Source organism: Hyaena hyaena, unplaced genomic scaffold (assembly GCF_003009895.1).
Source record: "Hyaena hyaena isolate Hyena2069 unplaced genomic scaffold, ASM300989v1 scaffold_73, whole genome shotgun sequence".
Lineage (NCBI taxonomy): Eukaryota > Metazoa > Chordata > Mammalia > Carnivora > Hyaenidae > Hyaena > Hyaena hyaena.
This window is the reverse complement of record NW_024080705.1, coordinates 666,519-684,414: the sequence shown is the minus strand read 5'-3', so window position 1 is coordinate 684,414 and position 17,896 is coordinate 666,519. Positions and strand designations below refer to the sequence as shown.

At 43.1% G+C, this 17,896-nt stretch overlaps 1 protein-coding gene across 1 annotated transcript in view; it reads right to left on the bottom strand.

The window, feature by feature from the left end:
• Window positions 1-12,689, bottom strand: part of PPA1 (inorganic pyrophosphatase 1) — a 28,041-nt gene extending 15,352 nt beyond the window's left edge. The window contains exons 1-3 of the mRNA XM_039233316.1: window positions 12,518-12,689; window positions 9,792-9,850; window positions 910-963 (exon numbers count right to left, since the gene is read on the bottom strand). Of these exons, the coding sequence (XP_039089247.1) occupies window positions 910-963; window positions 9,792-9,850; window positions 12,518-12,581 (177 nt within the window). The 5' untranslated portion in view covers window positions 12,582-12,689. The remainder of the gene's footprint in view (window positions 1-909; window positions 964-9,791; window positions 9,851-12,517) is intronic.
• Window positions 12,690-17,896: the final 5,207 nt, after the last annotated feature.

Sequence of the window (17,896 nt, the reverse complement as noted above, 5' to 3'; positions counted from 1 at the left end):
ATAAAAAAAAAAATTCAAATCACAGAATATTTGGATATAAAATACTATTCAAATGGGGATTTGAGGAAATGAATTATGGAATGCACATCCCCTAATTCTACTGTAATGATATATTTTGCCTCTAACATTTCAATGATTTGATATAAAAGCTTTTCCCTAAACAGACTTTAAGTGGAAAACTTATTTGAGGTAGACAGGAACTATCAAGAAGGCGGGGGGGGGGGGGGGAATCTTAAAAAAAAAACCCAAAATTTCCTTATTCAAGAAAGCAAAAAATAAAATTACCTGGAATAAATCCTAACATTTGAGAAAAGTTTTAAGATTTGTAGGAAATGGGCAAAATACATATTATCCAACTTAGGCTTTCTTTAAAACACTTTAAATTATTCACATATTTGACTATATATTACATGCAAAATATGGTTACTGTCAAAAAGCTTAATTAAGTGATATAAAATATGTAACAAATATCCATGACAAAGAGCTGAATCTATTAGGAGTCATCAGAAAGAAATTTGCAAAACGCAACAGAAATTCCAAAACAATCACAGGTGGCCGGGGTGACTAAAGAGAGCCCGGTGACTCTGTGTAGGAATCAGTGATAGACTTAAAGAGGACAAGACAGGAGAAAAAGGTAATTCTAGGCTTTCGGAAGCCAGAAGAAGGTGTGGGGAAGACAGTCTGCAGCGTATTTGCAAATAGTAAATGGAGTCGGAGCCAGGGGGTGGGGGTGGGGGGGTTGGGGGGTGACTGGCAGGCAGTGGGAGACGCCACTGCAGAACAGGTTATTGGGACTCGCAAGAAGAAAACCCTAGACTCAGGGGTTGAGCCCTCAAGCAAGTGCAAATCAGTGTGGCTAGATCAAGATTAATACCCCAGGTCTGATCATCACCGTAAGGAGAAACATACCTCCATTTTTGCATTCGACCAGCGTGGCACTTCAACCACCATGTGGAACACATCCTGGAAACACACAGAAGGCGAGATGGTCATGGGAGCTAATTTGTTCTCTTACCCCAGTGAGCATTTCATGAGTTTCTGCATCAAGCCTCTTAACACCTACTTGATATAACCTAAAACCCACAAAAAATGGAGATCTTTAAATCCAGGACTAAATGTTCTATCCCTGTTAAGTAATAATTGTGTGGTTTAGAAAACGTAACATGTTGTTCATGGGTAGGCCCAATCTTTCATTAAATTTCAAGATTTAATCAAAGAAATGTGATTTCTTTTCAAGAACCGCCTCTATCTGGTACCACACCTCAGGTATTAAAATGAAAGATCCATGAGTCTACGAGCAAATCCAGACTGTAAGTTTTCAGCAGCAATACCCTAAATGTTCACAAGATGGAGCTGTTACCACGTGAAAGAGGAACTGAGAAGTGAAAAAGAGTAAATTTTTTTTAAATGCATTACCAAATGAATAAATTACCTCAAGAAAAAGGTAGCAAATAGAGCTAAAATGTACAAATTTGAAGTCTGTTAACTATATTGATCATTTTAGTGAAATAAATGATAAATGTGTATAGGTCCTCAAAAACCACATTACCTAATATCACAAAACCTTCTTAACTGAAATGGAAAGCAAGCAAAGAAAGAACCAATATTACAGGGAAGAAAACATCTTTCTGAAAATGGTAAGATAACTTCACTGCATGGAGTAATTCCAAAAGCCTGAAGGTTTGGTGCTTTTTAGAAGTTACCTAAGCCTGGGGCGCCCGAGTGGCTCAGTCAGTTAAGCATCCGACATCAGCTCAGGTCATGATCTCACAGTTCGTGGGTTCAAGCCCCATACTGAGCTCTGTGCTGACAGCTCAGAGCCTGGAGCCTACTTCAGATTCTGTGTCTCCCTCTCTCCCTGCCCCTCCCTTGCTCACTAGCTCTCTCTCAAAGATAAAAAATAAATTAAAAAAATTAAAATATTAGCTAAGCCAAAAAATAGCAGGGAGTATCCTGCAAAACGCCAGAGAGCCGAATCATTCATGTTCTCTCAACAAGTAATTAATTACCAAGTGCCACTGTTCTGTGTTACTTTCCTGGGCACTGAAGACTAGCAGTGAACAGAATAAACACTCTTTTGACTCCCTCAAAGTTAGAGCTCCAAATCCAACTGTTTCTGAGTGGAGGCCTCAGGCTACGGGGTGGGGGGTGGGGGGTTTGTGTGGGGGAGTGTGGGGTTCACAAACCTGGGAGAGGGAGCTTGTCTGTAAAATGAATGATGCTTAGTACATTTTCAAGTGTATATAGATGCCACAGTGATTACTGGATCTTTTTTTTTTTTAATTTTTAATTTTATTTCTGAGAGAGAGAGAGAGAGATGGCATGAGCAGGGGAGGGTCAGAGAGAGAGGGAGACACAGATTCCGAAGCAGGCTCCAGGCTCTGAGCTAGCTGTGCACAGAGCCCAACGCAGGGCTTGAACCCACCAACTGTGAGATCATGACCTGAGCCGAAGTCGGATGCTTAACCGACTCAGCCACCCAGGCGTGCCTGATATTTCCAACATTTATGCATTTAAAATCCTGAGACAAGGCTTTAGGATATTTATTACCACCCAGTTACAAATTCATGCCTTCTTTCTCTAATCCTAACTGGTTTCAACTATTACTTAGCTCAATCCTGGATTGAGAGGAGAATCTGTTCCCCACTTCTACTCTGCTTTGATTCTAAATCCCTGCTCTGGCATCAAGTTCTCAGCTCCCTATTTATAGTCTCAGAGGAAGGAAGGGGTTAGTATCCCTAGTGGGATGATCTGCATAAGCCTGTAGGAGGCAGAAGAAAGGCAAACTAGGGGAGCCTGGGTGCTCAGTCAGTTAAGCGTCTGACTCCTGGCCTCAGCTCGGGTCATGATCTCACAGTTCGTGAGTTTGAGCCCCACATCGGGCTCAGTGCTTATAGCATGAAGCCTGTTTGGGATTCTCTCTCCCTCTCTCTGGCCCTAACCTACACATGCTCTCTCTCTCTCTCTCAAAATAAATAAATAAACTTTAAAAAAGAAAGAAAAGAAAGGCAAACTATAGCTTTAGCTCTGACTTCCAAAAGTCAGAGACATAACACTCACTCTCCAACTTTATAATCATTTCATAAGAATGTCAATGTTAAAGGTGCTCAGATGCTAAGCAGATTGGAAACTTAAGTCTAAATTTATTATATCATTCCATTAAATCAAAAAGAGTGTAAATAAAAATATCTTAGGGGTAGGAGAAATGTAACCTATATCTTGATTAGTCTTTTAATTTCAGTGATTAAATAGGAATATTTCAATAGTATGTTGATCAGGGGTTTCATCTCCAAACCGGTTCGTTTTCTTACAGATCAAGTTAGTAGCCTAACAAGTTGTTTACTAATGAACAGGCGATGGCTATTTGGTAGGCTATTATAACTAATGTAGCTAAGTATGTGTTAATAGGGAACATGCTCTTAATTTAATTATATGCCATCACTGAATCTTCGTAGTAAAGTTACATGTGTCCTTATTGGGAGGCCTATGAACACCTTAAGACTTACGATCTGTGTCCAACATTGGATCCAAAGCCTAGTGAACATGACATTGCAAAATTACCTAAGTGGCTTTTATTTTTTATTCCTGTATTTATTTTTTTTACAAATAGTTTATTGTCAAGTTGGTTTCCATATGACACCCAGTGCTCATCCCCACAAGTGCCCTCCTCCATGCCCATCTCCCCCCTCCCCCCCTACACCCATCAGTCCTCAGTTTGTTCTCAGCATTCAAGAGTCTCTCATGGTTTGCCTCTCTCCCTCTCCCCCACTATTTCCCCCCTTCTTCTCCCCCACGGTTCTCCGTTAAGTTCTTCCTAATCTTCCTATATGTGCAAACATATGGTATTTGTCCTTCTCTGCCTGACTTATTTCGCTCAGCATAACACCCTCAAGGTCCACTAAGTGGCTTTTAAATTAGCATCTTCAAGTTGACCCACTATGTATTTCTCTAGATAACTTCAGAAACCAAGTAAATGCCAGACTTGGGAAGAAATACAAAATCACTCTCTGATTGCATCATCCTTCCTTTTATTTTCTGTTCTGCAATAAACTTTGCAGAAAATCGGTGGTGGTAGAGAGGATTTTCTTCTAAATTCATCTGGAGATTAGACGACAAGCAAGAAGCTAATAAAAAAGAAGGGCAGCTTGTATTTTAATTTCTAGAACAGTTTTGGAGTATAAAATCCCTATCAGAAAAGCTCACACAATTAATAAGGAAATGTTCCACCCCTAAAAAAGGACTTTTGAAAAGGTGCACTAGATTTAATCCTGTCTAAGGATATTATACCTTATTAAGTTCTCACCAGGTGACAATGGCTCTTAATCCTTAGTTTTAGGTTTGGACTTCAGTGTCAGTGTTTTGGCTACAGGATAAACTCTAAGCTATTAAACATAAATGGATTCCTCCTTGCGCATGTAAATTAGTGCAGCCATTATGGAAAACAGTACGGTGGTCCCACAAAACACTAAAAATGCTTTAATGAAATTTGCAAAAAGAGATCTCAGAGGCATCTGGGTGGCTCAGTGAGTTAAGTGTCCGACTATGGCTGAGGTCATGATCTCACTTTTATCAGTTTTCAATGAAATAATTCAGGAACCCATTTACTTTTTTTTTTTTAATTCAATTTCTTCAGCTTTATTTAGGTATGACTGACAAATAATCATGTATTCAGGGTGTACAATGTGACGTTTTGGTATATGTGTACATTGTGAAATGATCCCTCTATTAAGCAAATTACGCTCTTCATCACCTTACATATTTACTTTATGTGTCTGGCAATACTTAAAATTTACTCTTTAAAAAAAAAATTTTTTAATGTTTACTTCTTTTTCAAAGAAAGAGAGAGACAGAGCATGAGCAGGGAGGGCAGAGAGGGAGAGAGAGAGAGAGAGAGAGAGACAGGGAATCTGAAGCAGGCTCCAGGCTCTGAGCTATCAGCACTGAGCCCAACACAGGGCTTGAACTCATGAACCTTGAGATCACGACCTGAGCCAAAGTCGGATGCTTAACCAACAGCCACTCAAGCGTCCCAGTGATGAGTAAGGATTTTGAACACAGAACCTTTCCCAGGAAAAATGACATTTATTTACCCCAAATCGTAGTATTGCAGAGTTCGCAGAACCTCAGAAACTCATCTGTGGCCACTTGAAGGCCTTGGGGCCACCAAGGCTCTCTGGACTAGAAGACTTCTGAGCCTTTCCAAAGGGAAAAAAGCTCTCACTCATTTCCTCTGAACTCTAAGCTAAAGTAATAAAATAATAAGCAAGACTTTTTGTCTGCATTATCAAAGAGATATTTACTGTAGAAAACTGGGAACGTATAAAAGGTACAAAGTAAAATTCACTTCACATACATTCCATAATCATTCAAGGAAGTGGAGCACAGCAGTTAAAACCACAGTTTCTGGGCCAAAATATCTGGGTTTCAAGCACGACACGACTGCTTATGATCTCTGGCTGCTGATCCTGGACAACGGGGCTAAAGAGCCTGGCTTAGAGAACAACATGATGGCCAAATGATATGATCCACAGAAGGGCTTTAGCATAGTGCCTAAAGTTACAGGAATCACTCAATAAATACTAACAATATTTTTGGACCTTTTTATAAATAATGATCTTTAATGAGGTTTCGTCAATAAGCTATATACACAGAATCATGGGACGTCAACATAGAATGTAATCTAAAAACACCCACCAGGATGAACACAGCTCAGAGATGAAGTAAATTGCTCAATATTGAAAAGTCAGTTAGTGGTAAAACCAGGACTAAAGTCAAGATTCCTTACTCCTAATTCAGTGATTTTTTTTTTTTTTTTTACCCTATACAATAGAGCTCTGAAGGGCTAAAAAAAAAAAAAATCAGACATTGTACTCAACATCATCGACCTATTTGATTGGTTACTGCTTACTGAGACTTTCCTATAAAGCCAGGCATTGTGGTATGTTATATGCATATTTAATCATCTCAACTTTACCTTTTCAACGAAGTCGACAGACCACAGAGGTTATGGTTAGAATATCTGTTTTCAAAATTTAGTCACCTGAAAGCTCACTGGAAGTGGGAAAAAGTTAGCTATGACATGCTGATTAAGCTTAATGGCCATCAGTCTTCATCTGTCCCCAGTACTAATGTTAGTTTAAAAAACATGAACCCAAAAGATAAACAGAACAAAAATCCAGAAAACCCATTCTATACACATATAAAGTTGGGGGAGAAAACAGAGTCTGTTATTAATTCACTGACATTTAAAAACTTCCATTCAAGGAACTGTCTATAAAGAGAAATTGAAAATTCGAAACAAAGCAAACCCCATAAGGAAGTAAGTAATCCACCAAGTATCTGCTTGACTAGATCTCTTCTAAAGGGCTCAGGTACAGTGAGAGAGTATCTTCAGAAAGAATGAGAACATGAGTGCAGGGGCGCCTGGCTGGCCCCGTCGGTGGAGCATGCGACTCTGGATCTTGGGATTCTGAATTTGAGCCCCATGTTGGGTGTAGAAATTGCTTAAAAATAAAATCTTTAAAAAATGATGCACGACTGCAGAAAATATCATTAAATTTCTGAAGCATCAACCTATTTGATTATAAGCTGAACTTTAAGAAGAGGAGGAAAGAAACATAGTTCCTGATTTACATACTCTCCCAGCAGTCACTGGTAAAACAAAGAAGCCTGCGTTGTTACAACAAATATTTAACGTCAAAGTTTAAGGCACAGAACCTAAAAATACCAAACTTCTCAACCTAAATATCAAGTCAGGATATTTGAACACTTTCAGATTTAGATAAACCCTAATCTACTCACTATTTCACACTGTTTATGCTACCTTCTGGATTTTCAAAATCTCTCTTTTTAAAAGGTTTTTTTTTTTTTTTTTTTTTTTAATGTCAGAAGACACCCTGAGCTACAGATATTTTTATATGTGACCCCAGGATAGACCCAGAGCAAAGGACAAAATCCAGTGAGCCCTTGCCTTTGCCTTCTTCCACTGAATGGATTTGGAAATGATCCAGGCAGGGTGTTGGCGTCACATGGGTTCCCAGAACTGGCTGCCTTGGTTACCTAGTGGCTGTCCACACTGGGAGGTCCTGACATAGAGCCGAATGTAAGCCCTTGGGGGTTTTTCCTCAGCAGAGCGTAAAGAGTTTTGTGAAAGATACATTCCCTTTTTTTCACCCTTTGAATGACTGACCATATTAGAGATAAAGTCTACTGCCAAACACATAAAATGTATTTACATAAACTTAATAACACTGGAATTAAACACACACACACACACACACTCTCTCTCTCTCTCTCTCTCTCTTCTGTAACCAATGGAATTAGTCAGATCTTTCATTTAGGCTTAATCCAAAACAATTTGTGTACCACACCCTTTTGGTATTTTGTATATATACTAAACTTCCTTAAAAACAAAACAAAAGAACTCTTTCCTGCTTCTCTGATAGGAATCTAAAGGGCTGAAGGTCACTGACATCTGGACACTAGAGAAATCCAGAGTTGTTGCAAGAGCTTGTGTTTCTGAGCCAGCTTAGGGCTGTGCAAAGGCACATTCTTCATTTGAGTAATCCCAGATTACAGCCACACTCAGTCCCAGACAAGACTTCAAGAAGTCGCAGAATAATCTGAGTGAAGACATTCTGCACGGCACCAAAATGTGGTCTCAGTTTCCTATTTGGGGTAACTTGAAGCAGTCATAAAACTAGGCACCACAATGGTTATGAGCATTCTGATCCTGGGCTAGAATATTAGAGTTTATATACTATAGAATATTGTATCAGTTACTTATAGCTAAGGTCTGCATGTTTGTGTCCCCCCAAAATTCATTTGTTGAAATCCTAACCCTCAATGGTTACTGTACGGTGGGTGGAGCCTTTGGAAAGTATTTAAGACAGGGGTGGAACCCTCATGTATGGGACTAGTGCCTTAAAAATAAAAAGGCCCCAGAGAGATCCTTAGCCCCTTCTGCCACAAAGGTACATAGCTAAAAGCCCATGACCAGAAGAGGGCCTTCCCCCAACCATGCTGGCACCCTGATCTCAGACCTCCAGGCTCCCTGTAGCAATAAATTTCTGCTGTTTATAAGCTACCAGTCTATGGTACTCTGTTACAAGTGCTTTAGCAGCACATATACTAAAAATATGGTACTTTGTTTCAGCAGCCCAGACTAGGACACTGTAAACACACACACACACACACACACCTCTAAGAAAATATTTTTCTTCCTTAGAAGAAACTTCTATATGGCAAGTTACCATCAATAAACTTTCAGTCATCATTTTATACCTCTTAACTACTCAAAACGGTGTGAGATACTAGAAAGTACGTTGACATGTACACTAGTTATACACTAAACCAAACTAAATCAAGTCAACCAAATGATGCCAATTCAAGAGGGAGGAAGGAAGGATCCTGCAGCTCATGCCAACTCCCAGCAAATCAGACGTAACAAATTAAGAGTTTCTGAATAAATACAACTTTGAGAATCCCACAGGAGGACACATGCCAATTAGAGGTCCCTCCTGTAACTGTGACACATAATTGGCCCTAAGCTATTTCTCCACACCAGGCACCAGTGCCCGGCACTACTCCAAGTGTGTCATAAAGAGTTAACTCCAGGGGCGCCTGGGTGGCTCAGTTGGTTAAGCATCCGACTTCGGCTCAGGTCATGACCTCACAGTTCGTGGGTTTGAGCCCTGCGTCGGGATCTGTGCTGACAGCTCAGAGCCTGGAGTCTGCTTCAGATTCTGTGTCTCCCTCTCTCTCTGCCCCTCCCCTGCTCACACTCTCTCTCTCTCTTCTCAAAAACAACAACAACAACAACAACAACAACAACAACAACAACAACGCAGCAGACATCTGTCCTTATGTCAGAAGTACAAACTTCTCCTACTAGGAAGGAAGCTAAAACAAGCTTTGAATTAAAAATAATAACTAGTTAAATGTGTACAAATAATCTATGCTCATTGTAAAAAGATTAGAAAACATAAAAACAGAAAGGATCGCTAGCAATTCTACTTCTAAAGGACCACAAAGACTTTGGAATCTATAGCTGTAGACATTTTATTCTAGCAAACTAAGATTCTTACCGATTTGTGGTAAGCCTATCAATCTGTGCTGGATTTCTTCAGCTCACTGGTATGTATAGGAACAGACATCCCTTTTTAGAAGTTTGTAGACTTAACCTTTATCAACATTATTTGCATCTTAACTCTACCAGTTCACTGAAAGTACCGAATTTTCCTATAGTCACTGAATAATCTAGTTTATTTTTGCTATTTAATAAATATCCCACGACCCAAATTTTGTGCTGGCTACCTGGTGTATTTTATTTTATTTTTAAATGTTCATTTAATTTTTGAGAGAGCAAGAGAGCAGGGGAGAAGCAGAGAGAGAGAGGATCCAAAGCGAGCTCTACACTGACAGCAAAGAGCCTGACGTGGAGCTCGACCTCACAAACCATGAGATCATGACCTGAGCATAAGTCACTTAACCAACTGAGCCATCCAGGCGCCCCTACCTGGTTAATTTTAAAACCACTTATGAAGTACTAAGATTTTAGTTCCAAGGCAGCTTTGAAACATTTGTTATCTGTTCCTCTACTCCTTCCCCAAATTATTATTGCTTCTTTAGCCAAATAATCTGGATTTAAGACTGACTTCTTAGTCAATGTACCTTGAATTTGCAGCACAATGAGGCATTTTAAGCACTTCCGAAGATGTATAAGAAAATGCATATGTGGAATTAACTGATCTGAGTAAAGGGACTATGTTTAAATGGTAAGGACATCTTACCTTATCCGCATAAATTGGAACATCATGAAATGGAGATATATACTGTCCTTTTTCATTTTCTGCAAAATGAATTACAAAAAGTCATTACCAATTTCTTTTGTTAATTGCATTTTCAGATGCATTAAGTACACATTTTTAAAAATGCTTACATTTTTTAGAGTCATTTTAGGTTTACCATAGGATTGAGAAAAAGATACAGAGATTTCCCATGCACACCCCATCCCTGCACTTTCATGGCCCTTCCCATTATCAACGCCACTCACCAGAATAATGAAGTAGACAGTTTTTATTCCCACACAAGAAAAACTGGTTGTTGTACATTTTACCTTCCGGATCCCTCCAAGAGTGGGTTACATTTTCATCCTCTGCTCTCCTTAGGCATCTAACAGATATTAACCTCTATAAAGAGGGCAGGGGCTGCCTTATATACCTTTGTATCCCCAGACTCTAGCAGGGCCTAGCATACAAAAGGCGATCAAATTGTTTTGGACTGATCTTACATCAGTTAACAGCTTTCACAACTAATATAACAGTTGGGCTTGGGGGGGAAGGGAGGGGACCAATTTGCTGAGTCAGAAAACCATGTTGTTTTAAGCAATGTTCCAGGAAGACAGAGACATCTTAGATTATATTTCTTAAGGATAATCAAGGTCCAACAACCCTTTCCCAGGTAACTTCTATATTCTAGAGACTTAACTACAATATCCAAAAACTTCCTTACAGGGGCACTTGGGTGGCTCAGTTGGTTAAGATCTGACTTCGGCTCGGGTCATGATCTCACCGTTCATGGGTTCGAGCCCCACATCAGGTTCTGTGCAGACAGCTCAGAGCCTGGAGCCTCTTCCGATTCTGTGTCTCCCTCTCTCTCTGCCTTTCCCCCGCTCATGCTGTCTCTCTCTCTCAAAAAAATAAACAAACATTAAAAAAAAAAATAGACCTTATATTCTTTAGGAAACCTAAAGGTCAGTCCACACTATATCCCCTCACATTTAAAAATCAAGGTGGAATAGAAAAAACTGAGCAGTGACCATCCCCAATCCCATTACATTCCCTTCAGAGTCACTTGTGACCTCACAGTCCAATCCACTATCAGTTTTAAAGAGATTGGCACATGTAACTTTATAGAGGTAAAAAGTCTTCTTCTATTAAGGGAGGGTAGTAAAAAAAAAAAAAACTGATTAAAAACCCTTAAAATTATGTAATTACACAGTTAGTTCTAATATTGGTATTTAAGTCCCAAAGAGTTCCATCTGATAAAAAAATTACTTGAGCCAGCATCACAGTCAAGGAGTGGCTATGGTCTTCCACAATGGCCATGAAATTCTTGCTATCAGTTACATAACCTAAGTAGAAACTACTGTCCAAATATAGCTTGAAGCCAATTACCCAATCATCCTTCTGCCTTCAAACTTGAGAGTCACCTCTCTAAATCCCTCCTACAGAGAAATTCTAACTCCAGAAAAAATAGTTCAGTGAACTATTAGTCAAAAGATCCTACACAGCCCTTATTTAAGTCTGAAATTAAAGAAAATGGGGAGTCCCATCCTTCCTGGATTTTACATGGTAATCTTCAGCTACATGGGTAAACCTGAGTTCACTTTCCCTTTCCTCCCACAGCACGTTACTTTTTGCTAGGATCTTAGTTCATTCTCTCCGTGTTTCCATCGGTCCCCTGCACCCGGCTCTTTCCTGTACTTCATACATCACCGGCAAAGACTTTCCTGCACCTGCCCATTTCCTTCCGAGTAAAACAGCTCCTTACAGTTACAACAGAACCGCCATTGCTGACCATGTTCGAACTCCAATAATCTATTCCTAGTGGCTGGGGCAGGCGGGTAGGTAGAGATCAAGAAAAACCCGAGGCTGCTTTCCTCCACCTGCAACACAAAAGGCGGTGGGCGAGGGAAAGCGGTGCCCGGTCAGCCCCAGCCCGCGGGCGTGCTGGGCTCCAAGTGCAGCTCCAGGTGTGGACTCAGGTGCCGATTCCCTGCCCAGGGGTAAAAACTTGGCACTTTCTCCCTCGAGCTTCCCAGACTGATGTCACCTGTTTGATTTGAGGCGAACAGCTTTGTTTCAGCACTGTTACGACAAGACTCATTTCCATTATTCTCGCTACAAGGGAAACCGCGGCGGGAGGGGCAGGAGCGCGACCGGTCCCCCCTAGGGACGGGTTCGGACGGCTCCTGCTCCGGGCCTGTTTCCCCCACTGCAGAACGAGGGGTTGGATCTCACCCTGCTTGGTGCCCACAAGCTGAGCTACAGTTCAGGAATTAAGGTCCTTAGGGAGTCATCCCCCCACCCTGCGCCCGTGCCTACAAATCAAGCAATCCTCTTATGCAGATTAGTTTACCTCCAGACACCTTTCTAGAGCGACTCAGTGGTTTCCTTTCCCATCAGACGCTGCCCGAGGACACCTGCAGAACTAGCCTGGCCCGGGGTGAGGTCACACCGCGCATGTGAAAGAGAAACACCGACCCCCGCCGCACCCCCGCCCCCGACCCGCGAGCGGGACGTGTGAAATGGGAGGGCCTGGCCGGCCCAAGGCCCGGGGAGCCCGAGGAGCCCGAGGAGCCCGAGGAACCCGAGGAACCCGAGGAACCCGGCCCGCGCCCCGGACAAGGGGCGGAGCGCGGGCCGACGGCGCCCGGGCAGGAGGCGAGGCGAGGCGAGGCCCGGGAATGAATGGGCTGGAGGACGGGGAGAGGTCGCGGTACGCCGACACTCACTGAGGAAGACTCGGTACTCGAGGGTGAAGGGCGCTGCGCGCTCCTCGCTGCTGAAGCCGCTCATGGTGGGGATGACCAGCGCCGCCGCCGCCACAGAGCCACTAACCCGCACGCGGCGCCGGCTGACAAGGGGAAAGCTCCGCGCGTGCGCACCCAGGAGACTGGACTCCGGAGCCGGGCGGGGAACGGCTTTAAGCGGACGACCCACCCCGCGCGCAGGCGCACTCCATCCGACCCGGCCCGCCCCGCGCCCCTCCCCTCCGGCCCCGCCTCTGCGGACAGGCCTCCCTCCTCCCCCCGCCCTTCAGCTCCTAGGTTGGGCCACGTGGCCAGCGGCGAGCTCTGGCTTTGGCAGTGTTCTTTCCGCCTCCGCCCCGTGTGCTTTAGGGCTCTGACCGAGGACGCCAAAAGCTCAAGTTCTCGTCTTGCCCCAGCTAGGAATAGACTGGCAACCTCTCCGCCACCGTGCACACTGGGAACTCACCTTTGACGCTTACCCCTCCCCACCCCCTCCCACCCCCGCGCAGAGTAATTCCTGGTCTCAAAAGACGTTCTGAAGCCACAGGCTTCATCAGACACGCCCTGCCTTTGATCTTAAAGGTGTGCATTTTAAGCGAATTTTTTCTGCGTTTTTCTGTGCATTTTAAGCGAGGTTTATTACTGACCCCCTGATGGCTACCAGGTGAGTCACCAGCTCCACCATTTTTTAGTGTAAGAGAGCGGGCAAGTTGCTGTTAACCTTTCTCACTCAGTTTCTCATCTGGGAAGTGGAGAGAGTAATAGTAACTATTTCATGAGTTGTTGGAATGATTAACTGAGTTGATTCATGTCAAGAGTCCCAGTAAGGGGGACAACCGGGTGGCTCAGTCGGTTAAGCATCTGGCTCAGGTCATGATCTCCCATGAGTTCGAGCCTCAGTCTGAGCTCTAAGCTGGCAGCGCAGAGCCTGCTTGGGATGCTCTCTCTCATTCTCTCTCTCTCTCTCTCTCTTTCTCTCTCTCTCTCTCTCCCCCCTTCCCCACTCTCGCTGTCTCTGTCTCTCTAAATAAAGAAGTAAACCTAAAACATTAAAAAATTTTTTTTAAATATTTATTTATTTTTGACAGAGAGAAACAGAACACAGGCAGGGGAGGGGCACAGAGAGAGAGGGAGACACAGAATCAAAAGCAGGCTCCAGGCTCCCAGCCGTCAGCACAGAGCCAGACGGGATGGAGTTCGAACCCTACTGACCATGAGATCATGACCTGAGCCAAAGTCGGATGCTCAACCGACTGAGCCACCCAGACGCCCCCCTCAATTTTTTTTTTTTAATTCATAAAAATGTCGGAGGAAGAGCCTGGCTTGTTGTAAGCACTCTGGAAGTATGACTTGTTATTTTCACCCTCTCCAGTGAAGGAGGATTCACTCTGGCCCTTTCCTTGTTCAACCCACCCCAGGTTCCCCAGGGACTTCTCAGATGTAAGCATTGGGAAAGTCCAGGCATGAGGTCAGAGTCCCTTGAGCACATTTCTCTCAGGCATAAGTTCTTTGGACCTTGTTTTCCATCTTTTGTTAACTCAGGCCAGATCCCAACAGCTAAAGTCTGATTGTCCAATTCAAGCTATTGTGGTCAATTAATTGCATCACTTCCCCAATCCTATATATCTAAAAAAAAAAAAAAAAGTGTATTTCAAAATCCAAATTACAAATTAGGAACTGATCATTCGCTATTTGATTATATACTAATGAGTATTTCTTTCTTTTTTAAGTTTATTTATTTTTGAGAGAAAGGGAGAGCAAGGGAGGGGCAGAGAGGGGGAGAGAATCCCAAGCAGGCTCCCCACTGTCCAGGGAGGAGCCGGCCGTGGGGCTCAAACCCATGAACTGTGAGATCATGACCTGAGCCAAAACCAAAAGTTGGACGCTTAACCCACTGAGCCACCCAGGTGCCCGCATAATAAGGTGCCCCCATATTTCAAAGAATGCCTAGTTTGGTGGGCTGGGTTTCTTTAAATGATCTTGTTTTCCGGGGGCATTAAAGATAATGTGTTTTCAAGACATTTTGACTTAAGCTTTTTACTTCAAAACAATGTCTACTGTATAAAATGAGATGTCCTCTGTATTAAATGAAAACCTAATAAGATAGTTGTCTAATTAGTTAAGAAGAGTGTCCCTCCCTTGTCTCCATCCAGACTCCCATTAATTTTCAGAAGGCCATGACTCACTGACCTTTTGAACAGTATGCCACGCTGTTTTACTGTAGTTGGAGCACAGGACAGGAAAGAAAATAGTAGAGCAGTGATTTAGTCGGCAATACAGTGTGTTGCTGGAAGTCAAAGGAATCTCTGCAGAGTGAACATTAAGGAGTAAGTTCAGAGAGTTTCTTATGGGGATGCTTTTTGGTTGAGCTGCTCTATCAGTTTTTTGCCTTTGAGCACAGGAATTAGCTTCCTTGGAAGAAGCCCCCAAATCTCTGCTGCGACTGCCTTAGGAACAGATAGAGAGTCTGCAGCAGTGCACCACATACACTTTCCCTTTTGCCTCCTGCCAGCTCAGAGCAAGATAACAAAGCACTGCTGACCTCTGGACTTGGACACTAACTTTGGTTTCATTGAGTGTGTTTGGAAAGCCAGTAAGTACCAACTCCCATAAAATGCCAAGCCCCGGCTTTGCTAGGGCACAAGGCAGTGCTTGTCACTTTCCCTTGCAGGCAATGGTGGTGAGATCCATAGGCCCGACTGGATGCTGTTCTGTTTCTCATCTCTCCCTGGGACCTAGTGAAGCACCTGGCCTAGAGTCGATGGTTAATGAATCTATGCCAGGGGAATGGATAGAGGAAGTAATGAAAAGGAGGCGGGCAATACCTTCTTCAGTATATTAGTTTGACAAAGGATAAACCCAAGTGTTGTCAGACATGGTCTTTCTTGCTCTGTAACAACTCCGGTGGTACTTCTTTTCTGTCTGTTTCCTGTTCTCTTTGCTGTGGTTGACCTTGTTGGGTGCGTCCAGTTTCCTGATGCACTCTCTTCTCTGGCTTATGACCTCATTCTCTTCTAACATTTCTCTGACTTATCTGGCCATTCATTTCTTATTCTCCCCCTTGGCTGCCTCTCCATCTCTTCATCTTAATCATCATCATCTTTCTTACTTCTCATGTTCTCTTTAGAAATACCCTCTCCCTAGATTATCTCATGTATGCATTTGGTGTCAGCTACCACCTATAGACCCTATAACATGAAAACTTTGTCTTTTTTTTTTAAGTTTTATTTATTTATTTTGAGAGAGAGAGGGAGAGAGGGAATCCCAAACGAGATCATGACCTGAGCCAAAAGCAAGAGTTGGATGCTCTGCTGACTGAGGCACTCAGACGCCCCCCACCCCCAAAACACGAAAACTTTCAAATCTACAACTAAGTTTTATTTAACACTTACTGTGGCGACTGTCTGTGCTGGGTGGTAGGGATGTAACACTTAGAAAGGCATGGTCTTGACCCTTAAAGAAGTCATGGTCCAAAGAGGAGACAGATTGCAGCAAATAATTACAATAAATGTGGATAAGTAAAATGATAGAGGAAGTACAGGGCATTGCATTATGGAAGCAGAGAACCTCTCCAAGGAAATTACCCTTCACCTATGACTTGAACGGTAAGAAGGGGTTAATGAAACGAAGAAGACAAAGCAGAAGCCGGAAAGGGATTATTAACAGATGAGACCAGAGAAGTAGGTCAGGGTTAAATGGCAGAGGGCCTCGGATGGCACAACATAAGGTTTGAACTTTTTCCTAAAAGCAATGGGCAACTTAAGAGTTTTTAGCAAGTGGGGCGCCTGGGTGGCTTAGTCGGTTAAGCGTCCGACTTTCGCTTAGGTCATGATCTCGCGGTTCGTGGGTTCGAGCCCCGCGTCGGGCTCTGTGCTGACTGCCAGCTCGGAGCCTGGAGCCTGTTTCAGTCTGTGACTCCCTCTCTCTCTGACCCTCCCCTGTTCACGCTGTCTCTCTTTCTCTTAGAAATAAATAAAACATTTAAAAAAAAAAAAAGAGTTTTTAGCAAGAAAGTGACATGATTAGGATTGCTAATCCTGGTGCTTTAGGATTGCTAATCCTAAGCCCAGAAAGTGGCTCTGTTAGGGGCGCCTGGGTGGCTTAGTCGGTTGAGCGTCCGACTTTCGCTTAGGTCATGATCTCACGGTTCGTGGGTTCGAGCCCTGCGTCGGGCTCTGTGCTGACTGCCAGCTCAGAGCCTGGAGCCTGTTTCAGAGTCTGTGACTCCCTCTCTCTCTGACCCTCCCCTGCTCACGCTGTCTCTCTCTCTCTCTCTCCTAGAAATAAATAAAACATTTTTTTAAAAAAAGAATATATATACTTAAAAAGAAAAGAAAGAAAGAAAGAAAGTGGCTCTGTTAGCAGCTTGGAGCCTGGATTGAAGTTTTAGCAAGTGGCCCAGGTCAAAGATGCCGACCGTGCCCTGGACTTGGGTGGCAAAAGAGAAGAGCGATAACAGCTCTGTTTAAGGTAGACTCAATGGAATTGATCAGTGGTTGGATAGAGTGGAAGATGAGGGGCTGATTGCTTGAAAAGGGAATGAGGGGCTCCTGGGTGTCTCGGTTAAGAGTCCAACTCTTGGTTTCGGCTTAGGCCGTGATCTCATGGTTTCGGAGTTCGAGCCCTGCATCGGGCTCTGCACTGGCAATGTGGAACCTGTGTGAGGTTCTCTCTCTCCCTCTCTCTCTCTGCCCCCTTCCCCCCTCTCAAATAAATAAATGTATTAACCTCAAAGACCCTATGCTAAGTGAAATAAGCCAGGCATAAAAGGACAAATATTATTTGATTCCACTTAGCTAAAAAGTACCTAGAGTCGTCAAATTCCCAGACACAGAAAGTGAAATGGTGGTTGTCAGGGGGCTGGGGGAAAGAGGGACTGGGGAGACGTTGTTTAATGTTGTTTAATGGACATGGAGTTTCAGTTTGGGAAAAGGAAAGTTCTAGAGATGATTGCTAGTCATGACTGCATAGCAGTGTGAACATGCTTAATGCTACTGGACTCTACACTTAAAAACAGTTACAATGCTAACAAAAAAAAAAGATACAATCAAACATGTCGTCCTTTTAAAAAAAAAATCACACATGGGGGCGCCTGGGTGGCTCAGTTGGTTGAGCATCTGACTTCAGCTCAGGTCACCGTCTTCATGTTCATGAGTTCGGGCCCTGCGTCAGGCTCTGTGCAGACAGCTCAGAGCCTGGAGCCCGCTTCAAATCTGTCTCCCTCTCTCTCTGCCCCTCCCCTACTCATGCTTTGTCTTTGTCTCTCTCAAAAATAAACATTAAACGTATTTTTTTTTAAATCACACAAAGTCTGAGACATCTGTGATCAATAGCTGCTCCAAAATGTATACATAGAATGGT